General features: G+C 44.9%; 1 protein-coding gene across 6 annotated transcripts in view; it reads right to left on the reverse strand.

Annotated features, from left to right (window-relative positions):
* Positions 1-20,662, reverse strand: part of FTO (FTO alpha-ketoglutarate dependent dioxygenase) — a 374,055-nt gene that overhangs the window by 149,270 nt on the left and 204,123 nt on the right. For all 6 annotated transcript variants that reach the window (XM_082712132.1, XM_082712136.1, XM_082712134.1 and 3 more), the window contains one exon: positions 9,699-9,823. In XM_082712132.1, the coding sequence (XP_082568258.1) occupies positions 9,699-9,823 (125 nt within the window). The remainder of the gene's footprint in view (positions 1-9,698; positions 9,824-20,662) is intronic.

Raw genomic sequence — 20,662 nt, forward strand, 5'->3', positions numbered from 1 at the left:
CTCATCTCTATAACCTCCAGGCCTGTGATAGTGTCTGATACCAGCTAGGCACTCGATAAATATTTGCTGAGTCAATGCATGACTGACAGCTCACTCCCCGTAACCATAACCACCACTTACGAACCGCCAGCGCGCATTCACACGCGCAATTCCCCACCACCTCACAGGTAGGCCCGGCCTCTCTCGTCAGAGACATTTGTGTGGGACTCCTGGGTGGCTCAGTAGGTTAAGCGTCTGCCTTTGGCTCAGGTCACGATCCCAGCGACCTGGGATCGAGTCCCACATTGGGCTCCTTGCTCAGCAGGAAGCCTGCTTCTCTCTCTGCCTCTGCCTGGCATTCTGTCTGCCTGTGCTCACTCTCTCTCTCTTACAAATAAATAAATAAAATTTTAAAAAAAGAGAGAGAGATTTGTGAGTATGACCTGGCCTGAATTTGAGCCTTCCCAAAGCGAAGACCTCCAAGGGGACACCTTTTCTGAAAAGTCGCTGGGAGCCAGAACGCAGACTATCTAGGGAGAATTGAATGCTCTGCCCCTGCCCCGCCGCCCCAGCATGGCATTCCTTAGACACTGGTATTCTGCAAATAGCTCAGTCATTCCTATGACTCACCAGAACGGGCACAGCAAGTTTTACAACAATTGATCATTTTATGATGCCGATCGGGAAAGAATATGTTACATCTGGGCGCCTGGGTGGCTCAGTGGGTTAAAGCCTCTGCCTTCGGCTCAGGTCATGATCTCAGGATCCTAGAATGGAGCCCCGCATCGGGCTCTCTGCTCAGTGGGGAGCCTGCTCCCCCCTCTCTTCTCTCTGCCTGCCTCTCTGCCTACTTGTGATTTCTCTCTCTGTGTGTCAAATAAATGAATAAATAAAATCTTTAAAAAAAAAACAAAGAAAGAAAGAAAGCAAGAAAATGTTACATCTTTCGACTGCAGGATCCTATTTGGGTCCTACTGAGTGTTGCTGAAGAGGCGGGGCAGGGCAACGTCCGTACGCTTTTCACTTTCCAGAGTTGCGCTTAGGAGCCAAGTTCTTGGCTGTCCTCCCACTAGAACATAAGCTCCATGAGAGAAGCCCTTTCATCCATGTGGCTCCCGGCTATGTTGCCAGCACCCGGAACAGTGCTTGACAAACAGCAAGCCCTTGGGAAGTATTTGTGGAATAAATGAATGGATTCATCAATGTTTTCTCAAAAAGTTGAAGCAGCGCTGCTGGTGAGAAATAACCCGCCACCGATCACCATCAGAATCTGCCGGGAGCGGAGCTCACGCTGAAGGCTATGCGCTGATTTTACAAAAAGATGCGCAGAAGTCAATTGGCTTTTGTCTCCCATAAAACTGTTCAAATAATGACAGTAACAATGGTAATAACATTAACAACACTGGCCTCCTTAAGATAAGTTGCTGTAGCTTGGGGAAAAAAAAAAAAAAGGTAACCCTATCTCTAGACTCATTTAATCCTAGTTCTAAATTTATACAATGTTTCAATTCCTACACATTTATGAGGAGGTTTTATGGAGTTACCGGGTTTTATGGAGTAATCTGGTTCAGATACACAAAGGACATTCTTCTGCTAAGGGCAGCAGAAAGCGGAGACAGCAATTATTAAAGGAGATCGGACAGATGCGTTAGAAAGGGGAGGCAGGGATGGCAAGCAGGCTGGTGGCTTCCTGTCCCTCCCTGGAAGCTCCTTCACTTACCCCTCCCCCAGGCCCGCAAACAAACTCAGCGGGCTGCAGCGGACAGCTACAGCTACCTGACCCGGAGAAAGCCGCAGCTTCTGCCTCCCAACTCACTCGGCCTGAAGGAGCAGCAGCCCCTCTCTCTAACGAGTGACAGCAGTTGACATGGGCAGATGACTCCGTCACATGCTGTCTCAGAAGCCCCTAATATCAGCCTCGTCATCCCCTAGCCCGTCCTTGAGGCCAGTGGTTCCATTTCTTGTGACCACCATTCCTGGGGGTGGCAAACAAATCCAGGCCCACGTGCCAGGTCACCAAGGCTTGATCACTGCACTGATACCATTAAAGGCACACGAGGATATTAGCAGGTAACCAGGAGAAAGCAGCAGCCTGGAGCAGGTAAAATTAAACTGGAAGCCACGTTTAAAAAATGTATTTATTTATGTATTTATTTCAGAGAGACAGCAAAAGGGCGCAGGGAGGAGCAGAGGGAGCAGGAGAGAGAAACTCAAGCAGACTCCACGCTGAGTGAAAAGCCCGATGCGCGGCTTGATCTCATGACCCATGAGATCATGACCTGAGCTGAAACCGAGAGTAGGATGTTTAACCAACTGAGCCACCCAGGTGCCCCTGAAGTCATATTTACACTCGGCATTGCCCCTCCTGGGTTAAAGGCATCCTCTTATACATAGAAATGGCTCTAGGGAGGCCTTTCCCATGCCCCCCCCCTCCCCAGTTCTAGTTCCTTTCCAGGAATGGCAAGGGACCAGGAATCACAGCCTCAGGGGTGAGACCCTGTCTTTTGGTCCTGGTCCTGGCTCAGTTCCGTGGTGTCCACTTCTGGGCTCTTCCTCAAGTACCCAAGTCAGCCTGTGCACACAGCGTCCCTCCTCGCTCATGCTGCAAACAGGGCTCAGGGTGCAGTCTTGAGACTGGGACACCGAAGAACTACAGACCAGAGATCTCTCCTCACATCTAATCTCAGGGTTTCCACCTCTGGCAAGAGGAGATGAATATGTATCCAAAAAAGCAAAGGCTGGCACCTCCAATGGTCATTCCTCTTCAAAATGAAAAAGGACCTCAAAGTACTTATGAACAGAGGAATGGGCTGCGAGGAAAGCTACTCTGTTAGCTTTCAGCCAGACATTGAATTACTCTTGAGTTCCAGGCACTGTTCTAGATGCAGGGAGCTGTGGTCAACAGACACCAGGGTTCCTGCCCACCCAGGGTGCGGCTCTAACAGAGGCATAATCTGGGCTGTGAGTTTTGCAGTCGGTGAACAGGCAAATCCCCTGCATTCACCAAGTTTACATTCTGGGAGGAGTGACAAAATGTCAGCACGGAATCAATTACATATACAATACATGTCAGGTGATTCCTGTTTGTAAGCTCCTACCGAATTGTAAGCTTCCCTGGAGCAGACTCCAGGGCTAAGTCACCTTCCAGGTTCCTGCAGAAGAAGAATGAAAATCTACAGGCTAGCCACCGTGCTCCCATTAGCCCGCCCTGATCTCCCCTGTGTTCCACGACACGTTATTTCAAAACTGACACTATACCACGCTCATCTTAATATTTCCCAGAGCATTTAGCACACTTATTTGTATAGAACAAGCACTCCATAAACAATCGTTCATTGCTAAGCTGGACTGGATCGACTTGTTAGTTTTATACATCATTCGGGCCTGCCAGGAGGCAAAAGGAGAGGCCACAAATCCACAGAGAAAACCTTAGTGGATCCGCTGAAGTAACTTCCACAAACGGCTTTCCTTGCTGCATCCAGACCACAGCTCTGAAGCTGACTGGCTTTAGAAAAGGTTTTAACAGCTAGATTTTGGAGCCCTGACAAAGATGGATCTGTCCTAGAGGTAAATGAGACGGCAAAGGTTATGGTGACTATGGTCAGTGATAAGACGGTCAATGAGAAGATGGTTCTCTCGTCCAGAAAAGGGCTAACTTGGCAGGTTTTTGAGCTGACAAAGCCCAACGTGGGGAAGACAGGTATACAAAGCCATCTAGATCTGGCGAGTTCGTTTTAACTGGATCAAGTAGTTCTGAAAGCTTTTCTAAGAAACGGCCATAAACTTTTTTAAACTGTCCTCGGCACCATTTAAAGGCTCCTTGGGCCCAAACAAAGCTGTCTGCCACGGGACCATCGAAAATCCTATTTGAGCCTAGAAGCAGAGAAGCTGTAAGTAGACAGAGTTTCCATTTAATCAGGGACATTCCTATCCAGTGGGCAATGCTGAGAGATGCTGTAACGGGGGAGACGTAGGAGAAGGGAACAAGGAATGGGGAGGGGGGGGTCTCTGAAAACAAATAAGAAAGGCCACCTGCAAATAAATAAAGGGCTGGGCCTACCCAGGGGAGATGGGAAATGGGCCCAGCTGTACTCTCACAACTTCATTTGGAGCTCCCTTCCCTGAAATGCGCCGCATACCCCTAACAGGCTCCTGAGCTCCTTCCCACTTAAAGGGGTAAGTGCTTACTTCGGCTATGTTTTTAAATCCCCTAATAAGAATGGCCTTGGACTGCCTGGGTGGCTCAGTTGGCTAAGCAACTGCCTTCACCTCAGGTCATGATCCCGGAGTCCCAGGTCGAGTCCCGCATCGGGTTCCCAGCTCCATGGGGAGTCTGCTTCTCCCTCTGATCTTCTCTCCTCTCATTCTCTCTCAAATTTAAAAAAAAAAAAAAAAAAAAAAAAAGAACCTAATGGTCTTATATAGGCACATAAAAGACGTTCAAGACATCATGTGTCATCAGGGAAATGCAAATCAAAACCACAGTAACAAGCCTAGGATATCTATAATCAAAAACACAAAGGAAAGTAAGTGTCGGTGAGGTTGTGGTGAATCTGCAAGCCTTGTGTGCGACTGCTAGAGCATAAAAGGCGGCAGCAGATGTGGAAAACAGTCCACCAAGTCCTCAAGTGACCATATGACTCAGCAATTCCACTCCCAGGTTTACACTCAGGAGACCAGAAGACTCAAAAGCTTGTACACAAATGCATACAACAGTGTGATTCAGAACAGCTGAACAGGGCAAACAACCCAAATGTCCAATGGCTGGTGAATGGATAAACAGAACGTGGTCTTGTCATGCCGTGGACTATTACTTGGCAATAAAAAGGAATGGAGTACTTATATAGGCTACAACACAGGTCAACCCTGAAAGCATTGTGTTAAATGAATGAGGCTTGACACAAAAAAGTCACAGAGTGTAGGATTCCATTTACATGGAATGTTCAGGCAAAGCCATAGAGACAGAAAGTAGCTTAGTGCTTGCAAGGGACTGTGGGGAGAAGGGGGGATTGAGAGTGGCTGTTAACAGGTCTGGGATTTCATTCTGGGGTAATGGAAATGTTCCGGAATTGGATAACGGTGATGGCTGCATCAGCTTGTGAATATACTAAAAAATCATCCTTGTCACCATCGCTTAATTATAATACTTTAAAATTATTTATTTTATGGTACATGAATTTTTGTATTTTATGCGTTATATCTTGATGGGGGGGAAAACCCTAATGGCCTGGCTTTCATCTTTTTTTTTTTTTTTGTATTTGCTTCTTACTTAGAAAAACTTTTAAAGCGCTGTTTCCAAGTTAAAAAGCCCCGTTAGTTCTACAAGTGTTCCTCCACTCCCCGTGTTAGCCCCGCCTAGCTCTCGGCTCACTCCAACTCCCCAAGCGCAGTCAAGTCAAAACCTAGGATGAAACATACACGGACTTTGGATAATGTTTAGAAGATTTTTGTTTCTATTTTAAATATAACTACCGTCTGGGCGACACCTGCATATGTAGACACACAGTGTAGTTCAACGTAAGAGGATTTTCGGTGGTACAACAATTCTGGTCTGCAGAGATGTCTACAGTAATCTACTTCCGCTGAGAGGCTTGGAGCCACTTGCCGCTCAGCTATGGTTAACGATGGTTCCCCGACCTTCCTTTCCACTGCCTTCCATAGCCCCTTTCTGGGAACTGGCTGGAATCCCACCCCCAGAAGCCTTCTTCAACTGGCCGCCGGACGCATTTACTCATGCCTAGATTCTCACGTGGTGTTCTGTGTATGGCATGTATATGAAACATACAAAAATGCTAATGAAATCAACCCACTCCTGTTTCAGAGCACAGAGTCACAGGCTGGACCCGCTGTCTCGGAGAGAGACTACAGAGAGCTTTGTGAAGCCCGACGTCACTGGTCAGAAGCCAGGATGCTGTGTTCACGGGGAGCTGGGAGAGAGCTTTAAGTAGATTACTCTTATCCATTAACAGTAAGCGAACACGCAGCTTATGACCCGCCCACTGGCGGCAATAATTAACATCGCTATGATGGTTCTTTGAAAAAGGGATAAAGAAAGGAACAAACCTATCTACTCAATTAACATTATGTGCTTTTGTCTTCCTCGTACAGACAAGAAATGGCGAAGTTGTGGTAAGAACAAAACAGCGTCTGGGAGTGACGTGGATATTCAGCACCCAAACGCGCGATGTTGGGTGGCCAGGGGATGCGGTGGATCACAGTTTTTTTGGGGGGCATTTTCTCGAACACTTGATTTACCTACATTGGCTCAACCGAGCGAGCCAGCTGAAAAATAAAATATCTGATTCTCATTCTGATACGTTCAAGGCAAAGGAAGCCCATTCCTTTCCTTCGGCTGACGACGGATAATTATTCCACAACAGACATGCCCTCAAACTTCTCCGCAATCAAGGAAAAGGCACTAGGGATTTGCGGAAAATAAACCAAGGCGCCGATGTTTTGCTGTATTTTATTTAGGAAAACAACTCGGGCACGGACACGGAGGTGTACCTTTTCTTCAGTGCACTTTTCAAATGATAATTTCTTCCACTGTCACCATTAAATCTTAATCCATTCCAGCTCCTTGCATGGGTCATTGAGTCTATATGTACTGCTGTTATTTTAAAATGTTTCCCCTTGGTAGGGAGAGAGGGGGAGACAAGACGTTGAGAGCCAGATGGGCCTTCTTCACAGTTCATTTATCAGACCTAATACGCGGGGCTCCGCCCTCTTCTCTCTCCCTATTGCGGTTAAACCTCCATATAATTTGGTAATCATTTTCATTATCAGAGAGTGACCCTCGCGCCGCCTAGCCCGGGACGCCCAGTCCCAGCAGCTGCTCTTTCTCTGCCTTTTCCTACAGTAGACCCTAAGAACCTCAGGGTTTATTAGCTGCAGACTGACCTTTGGGCTGCGGAGGTCAAGAAGGGGTCAGAGCAGAGGGCTTGCCCAGTTCTTTAAAAGCTATAACAAGCTGTCCATCAGGCAGAGTGGACTGTATAAACAAAGCCAAATCTTCAGAAATTCTGTACCACTTCTGTTAACACTTACCCTGCATTCACACAGCTTCTCCTGATGTACTTTTGGATCATTCAGCTCGGGGGGAAGTGAATAGACAGCCCTAATAAGCCTATTTGGAGAGTCTTGTTTATGGGATTACTGAGCTAGGGGAAGGAAACCCACAGCATTCAGATGTGCCTCTGGAATCGCAGGGTTGTGTGACACTGTGACAAACTTGGTTACCCCGAGTCATGCAGAAGTGACACTTTCCTCAAAAAGCTAAATTACAGGGAACATATGCTTTCAGTTTAAGAGAATTCAGGCAGTCCCAAACAATGGCAAGGCTCCTGGACCGAGAGAGAGAGAGACAAATATTTTAAACCCCAGTTACAAGTTCTGCTTTAAAATATTCTCCCTAACATCATTACTACAGAGGAACCGGCCGGAGCAGGGGCGGGGGGGAAGGGGGTGTGGGGCGGGGGGGGGGAACCTTTATGACGACGGCCTTCTATGAAAGTCATTGCCAGCCGCGGAGTCTCCGCTGACCTACATTACTTCAAGTTGTACTATTCATAACGCATTCTCCAACGTGCAATCGAAGGTAATTAGAGTCATCTGTATTTAACTTTCGGAGGAAAAAATTTCTATTATCTAATCTAACTGATCCCCTGATAGCTTTGATGAAAGTAAAATACTATAACCTATTGCTCGGCCTTTGGCGAGCGCTAATTATTTTCTGTCAAAGCACATTTTTCCTCGTGTAATTCCAAAGTCCACAATGGGCCGGTCGCGAAAACACAGGCGGCTTGGCGAGTGTGGCGGTGGATGTTTTATAACTTTCACCACTGCCCTCCTGATGGCCACTCGGGCCAGTGCCCGGTCCCAGACGGCCGGAGGACGCTTTGATGAGGCAACGAGAGGTGTATGGTAACAGTCTGTTTATACAGATCATGTGGGTGAGTCTTTTAGATAGGTCACTGGGATGGGAAACATCAAATGGGGGTGAAGAAGGGGTTGGGGGGGAGGAGGATGGTTATTTAATACTCTGAAGACACTTTTCCTTCTGAGCTCTCAAGACATGACCCTCTTGAAATTTGCTTTCAGGTGTTTAGTTTTAAGGGGGTCTGCAGACTGTCAGCTGCTAAAGCTCTTTCTTTTCTCCTCCCCTACCACAAAGGACTTGAGAATTTGTGTTTCAGATGCTAGACTCCATCAACTTCAACACTGGCTCCAGCTCCTGATTAAATTGTTAGCAGTAAAGGGCCAGAAATGCTGAAACCAGACTCCTTTTAAACAGGCCATTTTGGGCATGTTGTCTGATGATTTGGGATACTAGGGAATTATTGTTAACAAACCAAATGCACTCAACAGAAGACATCCATCCTCAACATTTGGTCTCTGAGCTGTCTTTGGAGGGATGGTGGGGGTGGGGGCTCGAAAAGAGATTACAGGGAAATTCTTGCTTTCTTTCTCTCTTTCCTATTTAATAAGAATCACCAGGGGAAACGATATAAAAGGTTAAACACAGAGAGAAACACATCTTAGATGTCCCCACATGGATATTTCAGTATTTAATAAAATATACATACTTTAATGAATATATATGCTGAAGTTAGAATACAAGAAAAGTTAAATTGGAGATTATTTAATTACTGTAGCTGAAACTGTCATTTACTCTGATTTGACTATACTACAAAAAAGAGGGGAAGGGGCGAGTATCGAGGTGAATTTTTAAATTATTCTTTCAATGCAAGTCTGAGTTTAGAGATAAAACACATACTTGAGAAGCCACTTTCCAACACTCAGTTGGAACGCACCATTTGTACTCTTACCTGTCTCCTTTCTTGGAAATGCTCACCTTCAGCTTTGTTTGGACAAACTGATTTTCATGATAATTTGTTACTAGCAAAGCCACCAATTACAAATTCTGTTGCATGGACCCACTTGAAGAAATATTAACATTCTCGACTCCCAGGCACACAGGATTTTTAAGCATCAAAAAAGACTCCAAGACAAAATTCAGCACGATCTGCCTGATTCCTCTCCCTCTTGCTGGGAGACGGATGATAATTCAACAATTTTTACCTACCGTTTGAGGGGAAGTGGTTCTGGCCTTGCACCCATCAATTGTTTTTCAAATAAGAGCAGGATAACAGAATCTAGAGTACCCAAGCCTCAATTCTGTAAAAACCGATGATTTGTGGCAACTTTCTCTCAGTAAGAGCTCTCTAACCACAGGTAAGTCCATGGGCAAAGAAACTAGGTTGAAGCCAACATAATTCCTACTTAGCCAATTCTAAAGCTGGGGTTCATCATTCGACCACTTTCAAGCAACCTGCCTCTCACTGAGTGGTGTAAGAGCACGGTGTGAATTTCCCAGACATCTGCCCAAACTAGGCAGCAACGTTCGTCTTTAAAGTGTTGATTAAAAGCCTCCTTTAGCATCGGGTACTTCTATACTACATGCTCAGGATGCAAAATTGATGCAAAAGGTTACACTCGGGGATAAATCATATACACCTACCGATGACATCATCGTTCATTACAGTGAATGGAAGGGCCATGCACAGGAGAGCTAACGCTGGCTGATACCATCTGTAACTTGCTGACTTTTCATGGCCCCTCCAATGAGAGGAGTGAGACCCATCGTGAGGAAGGGCTCAGCTGAGTACAGCTCTTGTTTCTTTTGGGGATGACAAATCCCACGTCATCAGAGAACTAACCTGGCATGCCACTCTCTCCTCAGGTTCTGACGTGTAGTGAGCGAGGCGAGGATGGCGGTCAAGATTTCATTCCTTTGTTCCACGGGGACCCCCTCTCTTCTAACTTCACGAAGCACAGCATTCGTCTAGAAGGAACGGTCCAAAAAAAGAACGGGAAAAATTAATAATAATAATAATAATAAAAAAAGCCCATAAGCAAATAAGGACAGTAAATCAATGGCTTTTTTATTACAGTTCCCCTGCTAACAGATCAATACAGTAAATGGTGGTCAAAAATGGCCAGCATATATTTTGTATTTAATCAATGTACAAGGCACATAAGGTAAACTCTGAACCTCCATTGCCTTAAGTAACACATCGAGATGCTGTGTGTTCTCACTCTAATTTCCTCAGTGCACCGACGGTCTTTTTCCGGGGAACTGCCTCCCATGAGCTATTATTAGAAATGATTTTCACGTACACCTCACTGTGAGTTGTTTGTTTTGCCTTTTAAAAAAGAGCAGTCTCTGACTTTCACTCACTCTGTTTTCTGCCACCCAGCTGAGGATTTCTGTACTGCCTCTCCTATTGGAATCATTAATTTCTATTTCCAGCCATGCCAGCAATTTTTTTTTTTTTTTTTTTTTTTTTTTTGCTCACTCATTTTCCTTGCTTGTTGCAAATCAAGAGCTTGCAAAGAAAGAAACAATAAGAGCACAAAAATCAAATTCAGTCTCAAGGAGTCCTTCCAGCTTTAGAAATCCACGACATATTTCAAAGGATACGTACAGGGATTCTTGTGCACAGCAGCCTTCCGATTTGAGAAAGAATCACTTACTCAACAGTCACGGCCATGGTCCTTAAGAGAAATTAGGCTCACCAGTGAGTATAAAAACACTCCAGCTTCTACCTAGCATTGGAAAACGTCAGATGGTACTTCTAGAAATAATGGAAGCCCTCCACAGCACACGCTGCTCACTCTAACAAGACGCGTTACATCCAAACTCAAATTTGAAAGTGTCATTTCAATTTTATCTACGACTCACTCCTGTATGCTCGTTTTGCACGCGTATGTTTTAAACATGCAAATTCGTGTAACAAAAGAAAACAATTAAGAAAACAACACAGGGTATTCTATTGGCAGTTGAAATGTGAGTGAGCAAATGCCTTTTAACGATAGAACTTCTTGTCACACATATTTATCTTCATACAACTGGGACAGAAATCTTGAGAATTTAGACATGTTTCTCATTTAAAGTTGGTGTGGCTTCTTTGGAGGTGTTGTACCCAAAGCAAATGCTAAAAGGAATGAACCTGTTACTTTCTTTGTACCTGTCCCTCTCTGACTGACGCCAATGGCTTCATTCACTTAAGAGCACACTCACAATTTGGTCCTCATGTAACTTAAAACACTACTTCCTTACTCCCCTGTGGCATTTTGCAGTGTATACTGAATGCCTTCGGGGACAGCCTTCAGGAGAGGTTAGTGAAGATCTGTTGTCTGGCTGCCTCCTACCCAGACCCCATCCCTCTTTCCTGTAACAACATCAAACCTTTTCTTCGGGAAGTCTTTTATCGTATGCCGTCTTAGATAGCCTGCCAACTAAGTAAAGTGTTCTGCTCTCTCCCATGAAGGATGAGGGCCAGGCCCACCTGATTTGCTTTTCCAAGCCTTGAGACACTTAAGAAGAATGACAAAGAAAGGGGGAAAAATTGGAGGCCACGGATAAGTTTCCTTAGTTCCTACCAACCATGGTCCTCGAAATATTCCTGGTTTCCTGAAATTTCTGAGCAGAGATCATTCTTCTTCTTTTGATACCACTGAGTTATCCAACATCCTTTGAATCAAGTTCCATTTTGTTCGAATTCACCAGAATTCTGTTTCTGCGGCTTACAATCAAAAAACCCGAACTGCGACAGAAAGATAGGAAATACTATTTCCTTTGTTAAAGGATCCAAGATAATGTGACTAGCACTAGCCCAGAAGAGGACCCTGATCTCTGCCTCCTGGGTCCAGAATTACATCGACCAGACCAGGCGATGTACCCAGCGGGACACTCTAAGCTTCGAAGGCAAGGACATTTTTAGGCCTCCAGGACAGAGAGGAATATTCATTTTTCTCTAGGTGCTTCTCCAGCATGAAGCCTGGGCTCCAAGTGGCTCAAGCAGGAGCTGCAAATGCAAGGACCCACCAGAGCCAGAAAGGTAACATGAATGAGTTTAGGCAAGATGACCCGATGAGAGCACGTGCTCTGTGAAAAAGGCAGTTACTGTTCTGGTATCAGAGGTCAGATTCGTGCATTTTCAAAATAAACGAGAAATCTGTTTTGATTTTTTTATATGTGAGATCTCCTGACTTTTTACATGGTGGAAACTCATTTTGTTAAACTTTGAAAATACCACATGGCCAAACAAGAAACACCAGTGACTGAACAAAACTCAGACAGCTGCTCACGGGTGACCTCTAACATAAAAGATGTCTAATTTCAGAAAGGTCCTAGCATCAACGGGTATTCTGAAAACAGCATTGCTCCTTGTCTGAGATACTTGACCTCAGGTACTTAAAGTTGGAAGGAACCTCAAGAAGTCTTGTCATTTATCACTATGTCTGTAGGAACTTACTATTTTGCCAAAATAATAAGCAAAATATTTCACATAGAAGACAAAGTACAGATCTACATTGACTCAAAGGACATCAAAAAAATAAACTCAATTCTCCTTCTGACTGTATTAAAATAACTTTTTAAAAAAGTCTTTTCTCTCTTCTTTACCTTTTGCATCATGTAAATTTTATCCAGAGGCATTGTTTTCCCTGGTCAGCCTCTTAGTGGGGAAGGAGAAAGGATTTATGAAAGCAAGTTTTACAATGTCGGGGATCCTGTCTGTTTACTTCATTACTGCACCCCCGTGCTTGCCTAATGATTTTTAATAAATATTTGTCAAATCAGTAAATAAGGAAGGAACTTGAAAAACAAGTACTGCAAAAACTAAGAGCAAGAGGAGACTGTCTTTTGAGACTTTACTATTAGGTAAACTTATAAACTCATCAGCTAGGCGACAGTTACCTGCTTTAGCAAGGAGCTCTCTCCACTTGACAAAAGAATCAACTTCTAGGTCTGTTTAAATAATTCCTGCAGTGTAGACTCTCCCGAACCTCAGTCATTCTAGCACAGTCTCAAAATTCTTGCCCCGTTTGTGTATGAGGTATACAATCTGATATTTTTATTTCAAATGATCCGCCTTTTAAAGTATAAAATAAATTCACTTCAATAGAAAATAGGAAAACCAAGGGTACCTGTCCTAAATTAAAAGATAACTGCAAAAATATCATTAAAAACAAAGCTGTATGTTGATTTCATTCTAGATAGATGTTGCTTGCTGAAGGTTCTGGAACAGAAGCCTACAGAATTGTTGTAAATGAGGCCATCAACAAGTCTTGGTGAAAGTTAAAGACATGAAGACCTCCTTGACACAAAGATGTGGACTAAAAAGGAGCTGCAAAGGGGGGGTCCACTTTCTCACAGTGTGGTCCCCACACTCTGCAGAGTCCTGGAGTGCCACCTAGCGTTTGCCTGGCTAACACCCACGATCCACACCCTGAGCTCTGGATGCACCACCTTACTTACAATGATTTTCTGACACCTTACAGACAAATCTCTTTTTTCCCCCAAATGTATTCTTGTGGGGAACTCAAGATATAAACCAAAACAAAACTGGAGCGGTTCTCTTTAAAGAAGCTTCAATGGAGGACCTAAAAGCCCCCTTCGTCATGGGGCATCTCTTCAAAATCCCAAGGAACTGTGAAACACAAGTTGCCAACCTCAACCCAAGAGCATTTAAAAGAGTATTCAATTTCTTTGAAGTTTATACATCGCTGGTGGGAATGCAAAACACTGCCACTGTGGTAAGCACTTTGGCAGTTTCTTACAAAGTTACACATACACACTTAACATATGATCCCCATTTCTGGGGATTTAGCTGAAGAAATGGAAGCTCATGTGCACACGGAAACCAATGCAAAAGTGTTCACAGCAGCTTTACTCAAAAGTGCCCCAAACTGGAAACAATCTCAATGCCCTACAAAGGATAAATGGATAAACTCCTTGTGGTACATCCATACAAAGGAATACTACTCAGCAGTAAAAAAGGACAGGCAACTGATAGAACGCAGCCACTTATTTGAATCTCAAAGTCATTATGCTGGATAAAAGAGCCTGGTCTCCAAAGATTAAACACTGCATGATTCCACTTACTGAACATTCTGGAAAAGGCAAATTACAGAGACAGAGAATAAATTAGTGGCTGCCAGGGGTCAAGATGGGTGAAGGTTTGTTATAAAGAGGCAACATAAAGGACTTACTGGAATGATGAAACTGTTCTTTACCCTCATTGTGGCAGTGGTGACATGAGTTTATACATATACATTAAAACTCTTAGGACTGTATATCCCCAAAATTCGAGTTTGATCATATAAAAATCTTACCAAATTTAATTGTTAAAACTCCTTTTCATCACATTTTTAGGACAAGAAAGAATGCAGAAAGCAAACGTCCATCTAGATACATCTAAATAAGTAGTTAGTAAAGATAGAACTATATCAAGATTATGAAACAAACTGTTACCAAAAGAATCTTTTCATGATATCAGAAAAGGATGGGTGAATTTAGATTGAGCATTCAGACTATACAAAAATATAGTATTTCATAAAGTTTAGAGCAAAAAGAAGTCACTGCACAAAAGTTAATTTCAGAGGGTCAAAGAGCATGACTCAATGGTGATTTTTTCTCCTCATATTAGTGTTGGCTCCTAAAGGGTTGACTTTATGCAGGAAATGTTAGTAGCCCATTTTCCTCATCAGTAGTAACATAGAACTGTCTTCAAACAAGTACCAATTTTTTTAAAGATTATATTTATTTGACAGAGAGAGACATGGCAAGAGAGGAAATACAAGCAGTGGGAGTGGGAGAGGGAGAAGCAGGTTTCCCACCAAGCCAGGAGCCAAACTCAGGGCTCAATCCCAGGACTGGGATCATGACCTGAGCTGAAGGCAAATGCTTAACAACTGAGCCACCCAGGCGCCCCGAATGCACAAATTTTTAATAGTCTCCTGTTACCAAAAACACATTCTCCTCTCCTCCCCTCAAAATAGAGGCCATGTAAACCAGGGCTTTAGAAATCATGCTCTGGGAGTTAGATTTCATTTCACTAGTAAGTAACTCTTTTTCAACAGAAATTGATGAAAGTGCCGGCCAATCAGGAAAAGACAAAGAATATTCCTTTTTTTTTTCTTTTAAAGATTTTATTTATGTATTTGGCAGAGAGAGAGAGAGAAAGATCACAAGTAGGCAGAGAGGCAGGTTGGGGGGGGGGGAAGCAGGCTCCCTGCTTAGCAGAGAGCCTGATGCAGGGCTCGATCCCAGGACCCTGAGATCATGACATGAGCTGAAGGCAGAGGCTTAACCCTGAGCCACCCAGGCGCCCCAAGACTAAGAATATTCTTAAGGCTGCTAGCTGTTCAGAGCCCAGCTGTCACCTCCTAGCTGTGGGCCTTCATCCCAACTGCAAAATGGCGATGACACCAGAACCTCTCCATGGCTTCTTGTGAGAAGGAGGTGCCCAGACATATGCCACTATGATCAGCATTATTTAGAACGCACGAATCAGTCTCATGCTAGGTTGTACTGTTTTAATAAAAACACTCCGGCAAGCGTCTGTGACATCACATGAAACATTTGAAAAGGCAATCAGGCAACCATTGAACAATTATGAGCAGAAAAAGCCTCTTCCAGGAGCCAGAGGCATATCCTTTCGCATCCCCCTCGTGGTAGGAAATCTTTACTCCCCTGCCAGTGGGGTTTATTTTTAGAGTCCGTACTGGTCTTCCTTGATGCCTCTCTCTCTAATGCTACCACCCAACACATGTCCCGACCTTCTTCACCTCCTCTGGGGGTGGGGTTCCTTAACTGTTGTAGGCCCAGGGCAGGAGCCCTGGTTCTCAGCGGAAGGCTTCTGTTTGTTCTCTCTGGGGGTGACCCCTGCTCTAGTGGCTTTAAGGTTCCCCTATAGATTGATGACTTTAAGCACGACGGAACTGGAGCCCAGGACTGCCGATCCCTCCTTAAATATACACTTCAAACGTGAAGCCTCGACCTCAGCCTGTCCACATCAGCACTACTGTTGCCCTCTCATCACTTCCCTCCTCGTCCACCTGCTCCTTCTCCTGTATTTCCCTAGAAGGGCAAATGGCACCATGGTCAACTCCATTGCCCAATCCAGAAGGCAAGGGCTCATCCTATTGGCTTCCTTTTCCTTTCCCTGCACTCCCAGTATCTAAACTTTAAATCCTGTCATTCCTCCATGTTCAGTAGGACTCAAACTTATTTTTTCCTCACTGCCGCAGGCCGAGTTCAGACCCATCTCTCATCTGCACCATGCAGAGGCATCCAAACTCGCCTCTCTGCATCCATCTCACCACTTCACGAATGTTCCTCCCCCAAGAGGGCACTCTCAAGGTCAAAGGAAACAAGAAGCTTCAACCTTCAAAACCTCATCTAAACCAGAGCAGCTCTGTTCATCTGTTCCTATATGCCTCACTTATTGTCATTTGAGACCAAACCAAACTCAACCTAACAAAAAACCACCTTAATGTTTTAAGAAGCCAGAATTCTTTGCCTGACCAAAATAACCACAGCAAAACAACGCTCCTGGTCACTGTTCCAATTTGATCTCTTGCCATCTTCCAATCCATTTAGCCCAAAGTCAGTTCCCTAAAAATACATGACTGTTCTACACGATACATTGACTGGCTGTAGAAATGGCTAGTCATGACTCATTTTTCAAGAAACACCTCAGATAACACCTCTTCTATGCAGTTCTCCGTGAACCAAATCCTTGCACCAAAATACAGAGAGCTGGCCGCCCCCTCCTTACGTGGCACTGCCGAACATCTCACGAACCATGCCACGCTCTGTTGTTCTTTACTCACTAGATGCTTCCTCCTCCAGAGCGGGGGCTCTGTTAGAGCAAAGAAGCCCCCGCCCCTCTCCTCCTGGTATCCTCCAAGGTGCCTACTTGGGCACCGTGTCATGAAAACAGACTCCTGAGAGGTGCTTGTGGAATAAATGAAAGCAAATGACACGCCAGAGCATGTCTGCTGAATAAGATGAACAGTCAAGCTACAGAGTACTACTTGAGATCAAAACCAGCACGTGAGACAAGCTCCAGTTGGATGCAAACTGTACTTGATGAGAATTCTAAGAAAAACATTGTGGAAACTATTTTTCAACAGTGGGTTCAAGAAAACTAAGACTATACAATCCCTGGGTGACCACATAGAAGGGCGATACGTATCTGGAAAGGTGTATCTCAAAGTACATCTAGAAGTTTTACTCCCACTGGGATTCCCATGTAATCTTTGCAGACCCTCTTAACAAGCCAAGAAGTCTCCTTTTCTCCATCTCAAAAAACAAAAACAGAACTACTTTGGACTCTGGCAACCCACAGCACCCTAAGGACCTCTATGAACTCCCTAGTGTTTTCAGCTTCTCCTGGCTCAAAACTTTTTATGCACAAAACCAAAGTAAAAAATTCACAACCAGAGAGGACAAGGAAGGGGAGGGGAAGGGAGGGAAAGAGCAAAGTTGATCTAGAATGAAAAGAAGAAACGCCTAAACTCCAAGGTTCTAAGAAGCGTCGAATTTGGGGCGCCTCGGTGGGTCAGTCAGTTGGGCGGCCGACTCTTGGTTGAGGCTGAGGTTGTGAACTCAGGGTCATGGATCCAGGCCTGTGTCAGGCTCTGCATTCTGTGGGAGTCTGCTTGAGATTATCTCTCTCTCAGCCCCTCCCACGCATGTGCGAGCACTCTCCCTCTCTCTAAAGTAAATAAATAAATCTTAAACAAACAAACAAAAAAAGTCGTCTCAAACTTCGGGTAAAGTTTGTCATTTGAGACCAAACCAATTCTGAATTTACTCAATTAAAACTGAGCAAGTCACCTAATTCTTGGTGGATGTATTTGTAAAGTCAGCAATTGCCAGTATGTCCTATTTCTGGGGCACCCTAAGGAAAGCACGTACAGACACACCTACAATATACAGAATGTGTAGTATACAAGGTTTCTGGACAGGAATCACACTGAGCTTTAAGAAGAAAATTACAGCATTTACTGCTGACTAATAATTCAACAGAAGTCTTTCATTCTTTTGGTTCCTTTCTGACATGGGGTAACAGCTTCTGAAATTCTGGTTTAATCCATCCTTCTTACAAATCAGAGAACTCTGCCTAAGGAAATGCATGGGAACAGGAGCATTCCACAAACTCGGCTGGTAATCCCTCTGCCTTAATTCATTTAACAACAACAACAACGAATCTGCTACTGTTTTTCCAATTTCAAAAGCCACAGAAACACCAGGATGCCAGATCTGCCTGCCTTGCCTGCCTCCCCATCACCCCATCCTCACCAGCGCCAAAAAAGCAGAACCGTCATTACAGGGAAAATGCCCCCGCCGAACACTTTTTATGCACAGAGCGGCCTCAGGTTCGGGCTGTATTTCCCCTCTGCACACACAAATTACAAAGATATGCTCGGACTGATAAAGAGGGCTAAAGGTTCAACTTGTGAAGAAACTTGGTTTAAGATGTTATCAGCTGGGAAAGCTATTTCCTCACATCAACACTGCCACGGGCTGTCAAAAACCCAACCAGGGCTCCCCTCTTCAAAAGTCCAGGAACACTTTTTTTTTTCCCCCTCTTTCTTTCTTTCTTTTTTTTTTTTTAAAGAAAAGAAAAAAAGAAGAAGAAGAAAGGCCCAGAACCCACTGAGATAGCCTTGGTCCCATCAAAGAAAGGTCGATCTCAGGTCTTCCCTCATTTACTGATTGTCAGTTTAAGAAGGCTCTTTTGTGAGGCCTCTGGAGCTCAGTGCTGAGTGAGGCCTTCACATTTGCTAAACCAGACTGGGTACCACCGAAGAGCTCCAGCATGCTGGGACCCACAGCCCAGCAGAACAAATAAACACGCCTCGCAGCCTTTTTGCCGCCTTTATCTCCCTCTCCGGGAGCAGGAGGGTTTTGGGGGTGCTAATGTTTACACTATGTTAAAACTTTCTTTCCCCTGTTTCCTGAATTTGAGAAGACACATCCTGGATGACCTCGGCTGGGAGATAACACCGAGTCACCGCGGGCTGCCACGTCTACCAGCCTACTTCAGGCTGCTGTGTCAGGCCTGCTCCTCCCCACCTCCCCACTTCATGGCGGGCTCAGCAAGGAGAGCCGCAGAGGGGCTGGACTGTCTTGAACGGAAGGCACAAAGGCAGAAGTCTCCAAGAGGCTGCCCGCAAAGCAGCCTTTTACTTTAGTTCCACCGACGGACCCACTTGGTTCAGTTCATCCCAAAGACCCACGTGATTTGAATGAATATTTCACTGGAGTTTTTACCAAAGGAGCCTCAAAAATATACTAGGAAGCCATGAACTCTTCCCATCATGTGCTGTTGAACTGGGGGCACTCCTGGGGAGTAATCAAGGATGATGCTGGGGGGCAAAGAATGCCAGGAAAATGCTCCCTCGCTCAGCTCCCTCATCTGTGAAGGGGGTGTGTGCAACAGCACCAACTACCCTTACGATGTACGTGAGAGCATCCACTCTGAAAGCGCTTTGCACGATGCCTGGCATGCACAAAATGCTCAATGAATGTTTGAGATCTGTCATCAGCAGCATGATGTATAAAACAATTCGGGGAAAAAAAAAAGATCCCCTAAGATACAGATACCATTAAAATAAATACATATCCGAAAATACCACAGCCATGAATCTGAACATCTACTGGAGCTTTTTTCCCCAGAGCACTTTCCTAGAACCTCCCATTTTTCTTCTGCTACCAATGCCGAAATCAGTCTGGATCGTGTGTTCCACAAAAGACGCTGGAACCACAGCAGCCAGGCCTGGGACTGCGTGACCGCGCGGGACGGTCGTGGTGGTGGCTGTGGGAATGGGCAGGCTGCTGGAGGGAAGGCTGGCCTGCCGCGCACGTTCAGCGTGGGGTGCTGGGACAGTGCACAGAAGCCGGGCCGTGGAGCTCCGGTCAGCGCTGTCAAGGATGCGGATTATGGCGAAAAACCATCCGTGTATGTGTCAAGGAAGGAAAAAATATAAGAAAGGGAGAGAGGGAAAGAGAGGGGAGGAAGAAAAGAGGAAGGAGAAAAGAAAGGAGAAGGAGAGAAGGAAGGAGAGAGAGAGAAAGGTGAAGAGGGGAAAAAAAGTGTTGTTTATAGAAGCCAGCTGCTCGGGCGCCGGCGCCAGCAGCCCCCACCATCCTGCAATGTTTCCCTTGCAACCCCACTGCCCCCACTGGCACAGGTACAACTAAATGTTGACTTCAATGCTTCAGAGAGCACTCGACTGATTTGGTCCATGATTAATTGCCAAAGACATGGCTGGCCATATGGAACAGAGAAAGCATCAAGTAATTCATACTTCTGTATGTGATCGCTTGGCCCCTGTTGTTTTAATGTACAGGAAAGAGCTAGTATAGCACAGCCCTGGTGTCTTGCCCCTGACAGCCCATTAAGAAATCTCAAAGCACCTAGTCGAAGTTATGCTGTTGGCTTTTCAATAGCAGCCTAATAAAACAGAAGCAAAGCTTTCCAACTAGTCTTAAATCTTTCACATACAGTACATTAACTACTGTGGCTGAAACAACGGGCTTCTTATGATAGGAAATGGGATTTGATTTCTAGTCTCCGCATACTTACTGAAAGCCTTTTTTTTTTTTTTTTGACCTTTATGGAGTTTACAAAATCATTGTTCTCCACGCCCCCCACGCCCGCCCCCGCTCTGTTTTCCAAGTAGCCTAGTAGATTCGTTTGCTTCTGAAGAGTCTGCTCTTAGTCACTACTGCACGCGGTCTGGATCATAAAGCTAATTCACACACGGGTGGAAGAAACGGCATAATTATCTCACCAAGAGAGCCCAGGAATCGTTCTGGCTT

The sequence above is a fragment of the Mustela nivalis genome, assembly GCF_964662115.1.
Source record: "Mustela nivalis genome assembly, chromosome: 18".
Lineage (NCBI taxonomy): Eukaryota > Metazoa > Chordata > Mammalia > Carnivora > Mustelidae > Mustela > Mustela nivalis.